Source organism: Quercus robur, chromosome 8 (genome assembly GCF_932294415.1).
Source record: "Quercus robur chromosome 8, dhQueRobu3.1, whole genome shotgun sequence".
NCBI lineage: Eukaryota > Viridiplantae > Streptophyta > Magnoliopsida > Fagales > Fagaceae > Quercus > Quercus robur.
Genome location: NC_065541.1, coordinates 46,787,373 through 46,793,880, shown reverse-complemented (window position 1 = coordinate 46,793,880; position 6,508 = coordinate 46,787,373). Strand labels below are relative to the sequence as shown.

Below are 6,508 nucleotides of genomic sequence, written 5' to 3'. Positions count from 1 at the left end.
TTCTTCATAGAAAAATGACTGAATAAACAGTGGATATTGAATCTCTTTACACCATTGTAATAAAATCCTGCCCATCAATTTACATGTTCAACATGGATTTTTAGTCTGGACAAGTATGGAAATTTAAATTGTATCCTAAATCAGAGCAATCATGCCAAGATCCTATTAAAGCAACAGAGACTATTGTAGTTCCATAACATGTTGAATAATAAAGCATTTACATTCAATACTGTTTTACTTTCCATGGATAGCATCATTTACCTAACACTTCAGTGTGCATGCTTCTAGCAAGGCGTCTACATTTGGGAAAATGCCATAGCTTTTTCTTCATGTGATTCACTTAAATTCTAATTGATTCGGAAGAACGATCTCACCAGGTAAACTTTCCAACTCTCATTCACATTTGAGAGATTGCCAATAAAATTAGTGATATATATGCTGTACAACCAAATTGCTTCAGATTCTGGCCAGACTTTATTCCACATAAATCTTAAAGGCCGAGGAAAATGTGGCTCTATATAGGTTCTGATCAGCTTATATGAGATTCAAACCATTTAAAGATCTGGTCAGAATGTAAGCTAATCATTTCATGGTAGGCAAATGCAAGATTCAACTCCTCTTGGATGTGTTGTGCTAAATGCTTATCTGGCAAATGGATATTACTCTCCTTAAGTGCTAGTTTCCAACGTGTAGCACGTCCATCATTTTTCATATATCCATTTTCATCAATGAAGCCCTTCTCTTGGAAAAGTTCAAACAACTTAGTAGAAAAAGTTTGGTCAATACCTGGAATTCTGTCCGCAAAAAAGTGTGAAGACAAGGGGAACTCCATGCATTCAATCTCTGCGACATCAACACCTTTATTTCTCAAAATTTCCAAATTTTCATCTATCTTCTGCTGCCTTGATTGATCTTTGGGCATGTGCACAAATAGTGTAGGTGGATAATCCTCAGTGATATCCATTTGATCAAATCTGCCTTCAGCAATCATAAGTGTAATACTACTGAACTTCAACTGAGTGGCAAGAACAGAAACAAAGTACCCTCCAGAGGAGGCCCCCAAAGCCACAAGAGGAAGCTTTTGAAGCTTATTTTTCTCAACCCACCACCTTATAATATCTTTAACAATGAACATCTCCTCCCCAAATGTCCAGCATCTACCTGCACTTGATATGGTAAGAACAGCAAACTTTTGAGTAAGAGCATGAAGGACGAGTAGCCTTTCTTCAGGCAAACCAACACAATTAGGGCAGGTAGAAGATCTGTCCCAAAAGTTTACAGCTCTGCCACTGCACCCATGTGCCAGAAAAAGAACTGCCTTAGGTGTATCAGGTATTTGCCAAATCAATTCTGTCCCATTCAGAACCTCCATTGTTGGATTAAATTGCACCAAAGACTCAAAGCTATTCCATTTCTGCTTCAGAAGTCCAGATGATAATATGTTTTTTCTACCATTATCATGAACTAACAATATTAAAAGTACAAGAATCAGAATAACAGACAGTAAAATTGCGATTCGAAACTTTTGAGGCCCATTCCAAGCCTTTGATTTGATTCCACGCTTCAACATTACTGCAAAGTAAGATACAGAGAATTGAGGATTCTTCTGAATGAATTTTCAAAATAACAAGATATGACATAAATTTAACATGGAGGCTATATTTTGACGTAGAATTTCTGTAGCTTGTTAACATTTATAGCTGTTATGGCTGCAAGCAGCAAAATATTTAAAATGAGATTTATTGATCTTCAATATTCAATATTCAAAACCAATGGGAACAAAAACCTCCAGCCAGCTATCCCTAACAAAACCATTTAGCTTAGTCAGGTTGAGTTTCTCACTTTCACAAGCCAAACAAACATAAAGTAAATAATATCTACTTCCAGCAAGAGCATGAAACTGTTAACAAAGGGAAAATTAATGCATTAAACAAAGCAGATTTGTTTTACTATAAACCGATAAATCTAAAATGTTCTTTCATCAGGTGATCAAAAATATCCGTAGGATGTAGATGAGAAACAACAACAACAACAACAAGCCTTAATCCCAAATTTTTGGGATCAGCTATAGATCCTCAACAAATTGGTTAGGGTCAGCCACATTTAAAAGATGCAAATGAGAAAAAGAATTAACAAAGAGCAAGTTTCGAGGCTAACGAACAGTAGAAAAATCATTTAAGTTCAAGTGGGTTTTTTAAGTTTCCTTGATGTTAGAAGTCGATACTTTTGCTTGTATACATTTTCTTAAATTGTTTTAAGTCAATGATATTTTGATAATCCAATAATTTCTTATAAGTGGGATGTATTAGTGGTTTCCATTTTTTATATATATAAATATTTGCGGTTTCCATTTGTTAGCAAGAACAAAAGATCTTCACTCCTCAATCAGAGTCTGTCATGCCAAGCAAGGTCATAGTTGGCAACATTTGGCAATAACATAACCTTTAACCGTTTTTGCAGGAATGGCCACTCTCAAGATCAAACCTGTGCACTTGACTTAGATAGCCTGAGACTTTTACAGTTCTATTATTTAGCAATTGAATTTAATTATTCAACTTTTATACTTAATTTTTGTAGTACAATTTTTGCAAAGACAGTAATTTTGGAATTGAATACTTACAAATTTTCAATCCTATTCCTAATGGAAATGAGAGATGTTTAATACCCGTACCTATGTACTCTCAATTCAATGGAAACTTATACGCTTAAAGACGATTTCATGATGCAACTTAGCCCCAAGTGCATGGACTAACTGAACCCAAGGCTTAGAATTTCTTCTCCTTCTCTCATTTGTCTTCTTTATAGACGATTACACACCACAACCAACTATTGTAACACTCATTTTTCAAACCATCAACCTAATTTTACAACCCAAATGTTTTTCCCAAGTCCACCTTTTTCGTTAAGGTAACTGAACAAATCAAGACCATAAAACTTTATAAATCACCTAATTCATTTATAAAACTCTTTCCTCCTCTTCCACCCTATGAACCCTAAAATCATAGTCTTTCCTAAACCAAAATGCAGCTTAACTGTGACCTATAGCACTTCTAGTTACTGTTTACAAGGCTTAAGCTTCATCTTCTTCACTCTAAATTCAAAACACACATTGACAAAATTTCACACGCAATTACAATTTGCAAGCTCTACATTTCCATCAAATAATTGCCTGATCTTCTAAAATACACACATATATATACATAAAGCTCAAGATGCAATTGAAGCAAAACAGCAAATATCCAAAAAAAAACCAATAACTGATACAATAATAATGCAATCCAAGTTTCTGTTTGGTTGTTGAGAAAAAAAAATGCAGGAAAGAGAAAGAATCCAAATTTTCTCTTGATTCCCTTTTCTTTTTCCACTGTTTTCCTTGGTTTTCTCAGCAACCAAACAGAGAAACACATGAAATGAGTTATACAAATTGCGGTGAATACAGAAACGGAAACGTACCTTGAAAAAGAGTAATCGGAGAGAGAGAGGGAGAGAGAGAGAGGCGAAGATCTAGTTTTAAAGAGTGAAGTTTCAATCTGAAAGAGCCTACGTTATAATACGTTATTTGTCAACATTTTATTAGGTAGTACATCCGTTTCGCTATGTTTATTATGACTACTACTGCTGTTCTCTTCTACTCCTCAACTAGACTCTGTTTAACAAAAACGGATAAATTTCAGGTTTTTTTTTTTGGTATAAACATTGATTTTTGTATTTATCAGTTAGTTAATAATTCATTTGATTTTAATTAATAGGGAAAGAAAAACTATACAAAATCCCAGGTGATTTTCATTTTCCCAAAAAAAAAACCCAAGCACTATATGCATGATGAGTTGAGGTGTCAAATTTTTTTTGTTAATACAAAATAAAAATTCTATTAAAAAAAAAAAATTATACAAGTTAAAAATTCTACTCTAATTTGACTGATGTGTGATTCTTGCCGTCTTGCTCCTCTATCCCACAAAAATTTATTACTTATGAAATGACCACCATATTAAAAGTGAGTGATGGTAATTATTTGACACTTATGTAACTCTAAATATGTATGCTTTTCTTTTTTTTTTATGAACCTCTAAATATGTATACATGTTACCACGAGCAATTTTTTTTTTTTGGGAAAAAGAATGAGAGAGAGAATTAAGAGAGAACAACGTGGGCCTTTTTTGCCTTTTAGATTCTTAGTTTACTGGGTGTCATTCATCTATATTTAAATAGGAGAAAACAAGAGGAGAGCTAAACTCTTAAACATAATCCACTATGATTTGCCAAAATTGGACCCAAAATCATTAATCCATCTAAACTTGAATGAATGAATATATATATATATAAGGGATTTTCGATCATTGGGAAAATTGGTCAAGATAGAACCATAACATGTGAAATGGATTGAAGAAAAATTTAACTTATTGACCTGATAGGTATTTTATTCGACCTTAGTTTGCATGCAAAATTCCTAATTTAAACTAAAATATTCAAAAATTTTACAATATTGACCTTGGGATTAAGGGAATGTCAAAATTAACTTAATCTATCCAAATTGGATGTCTAATGAGTTAAATTTACAAGTTAATAGTCAAAATGACCAAAATGTCCTTTGTAGGCCAAACTTTGACCTAGTTGATCAACAATCAAACAAACCCAAAAATTCACACCAACCTCTAAATTTCATCATTTTACATCAAAATTTATATTTCTAAACACTTTTTCAAGTTTGACAACAACTAACCGAGTTTGAGCACAATTTGAGCAAAAATACGACAATATGATTGAGATAAATTTGAACTCGTATCGAAAATAACTAAATTCTCTTTAAAATGAAAGCTTTCGGGCAAAGATAGGATTTAAAACAAGCAAGAGCAAAAACAATGAAAAAGTAAAAAAACACTAGGTCATTTTTTAGACAAAGTGTCCTAAAGTTTAATTATAGTTTAATCTTAATTGAATTATAATCAAATGGCTTTGGTTTGAATAAGGAGTAGTTGGAAAGTTCTTATGACAAACTTCACTTTGGTATGCTTGGATTGCCAAAAATTCCCTTCGAATAATTTAAAAAAAAAATACCAAAATGGGATTTTTGAGCCAAAAAGATGAGTTTAATTCTAACTTCCAAGGTATCTAGTTTTTCAAATTTGAAAATTAGAACCATGAAGTTGACATGTTTAGAAAGTAGACATCACAAGCTTTTCAACGGCATCACATTTAAACAAAACGGAGGTCGAAAAGGCCGAAAATTATGTTCATAAAAATATGACAAATCATGGGAAACCAATAAAAAAATGTCCAAAATTAGGTTTTTGTATCAACTTTGCACACAAATTTCTCATTGCTCATGAAAAAAAGAAAATCAAAAAATTGGTACTTTCTTAAACTAGAGATGATTATATACATCTTGAAAAAAATGTATCTCAAGACAATGTCTGGATTGTTAGAAATTGCTTGTGCAAAAATGACAAAAACCAACTTTGAGAATTTTTCCCATTTGTTCCACCTAACTTTAGAGATGCATAACTTTTTGCACACTACACCAAATTGCAAAAAGTTGGGACTTTCAAAAGGTGCTTTGCACAAGCCTTCCAACAATAGCAAGAACACAAAAATCAAAACTCAAGACAAACCTTCAAATAAGCATGCAAAGATGGTACTTTATGTAACATTCCGGTTTAATTGCATGAATAATTTTAGGGATTTATATACTTATTATTAGCTTGATTACTTTTGTAGGGTCACGTTTTTCAAGCTAAGCCCAAGATGCATGGAACCTCAAGCCAGTGAGTCCGGTACAATGAATTTGTAAAGAGTGGGCCAAAGAGCTAGGCTTTAGCGTATGAACAACAGTTATCACGGTGTTCTTTACGATCAAGTTTGTGATGGGCTGGATTCATCTGAGAGGGTTGGTCCTCAACCCGGCCTGATGAGCCCTTTTTTGGGGCCTCTAGTGTGTTGAGGGGTCTCCGCCCCACCTCTCTGTCTCTCTTTACTCTCTTTTTATAGTAGTTTTCTTCCTCCTGAATGGGGTCCCTAGGGTAGGTACTTGTCCCATCAGCCCTTCTCTCCAACTGTTGGGAGTGGTTGTAAGGATAGAAAAGTATGACCGTATCAGGCACAAGACAATGAATGTAATAATGATAGCCTTTCCTTTAGACACTTTCGTTGTCCTTTTCTGCTTTAGTACTTTTCCTACTCTGTGGGATGATAGGGAGTGTCACTACTAGTTGCAAGTTGCCTCCTTCATCCTCAGCTACGCCCATGCCGAGGAGGGTTCTCCCCATGACCGAGGAGGGGTTTTCCCTTGGGCTGGGCCCTTGGCCTAGTGTAGACATTGACATGCACCTACTAGTCTTTTACCCCCCACAACTATAAATGCACAAAGCTTTGATATTTTGATGTTATAAAAGATTAGGTTCCGTTTTTAATGACATAGAAAGAAGTTTTTAAAAGGTAAGGATTAAAGCTTTGTTGCTATTATTGTTGTACAAATTAGAGCATTTATATATGAATTTATATTATAGAATTA

At 33.9% G+C, this 6,508-nt stretch overlaps 1 protein-coding gene across 1 annotated transcript; it reads right to left on the bottom strand.

Moving 5' to 3' along the window:
• LOC126696694 (uncharacterized) lies at nt 1–3,617 on the bottom strand. The gene is made up of 2 exons (XM_050393377.1): nt 3,454–3,617; nt 1–1,572 (listed from the first exon to the last, which is right to left on the bottom strand). The coding sequence occupies exon 2, from the start codon at nt 1,568–1,570 to the stop codon at nt 530–532; it is 1,041 nt and encodes a 346-aa protein (XP_050249334.1). The 5' UTR covers nt 1,571–1,572; nt 3,454–3,617; the 3' UTR covers nt 1–529.
• Nucleotides 3,618–6,508: the final 2,891 nt, after the last annotated feature.

Bases quoted from the DNA above. Each gene is read 5' to 3' on its own strand.
- LOC126696694 (XM_050393377.1), bottom strand. From the start codon at position 1,570: ATGTTGAAGCGTGGAATCAAATCAAAGGCTTGGAATGGGCCTCAAAAG.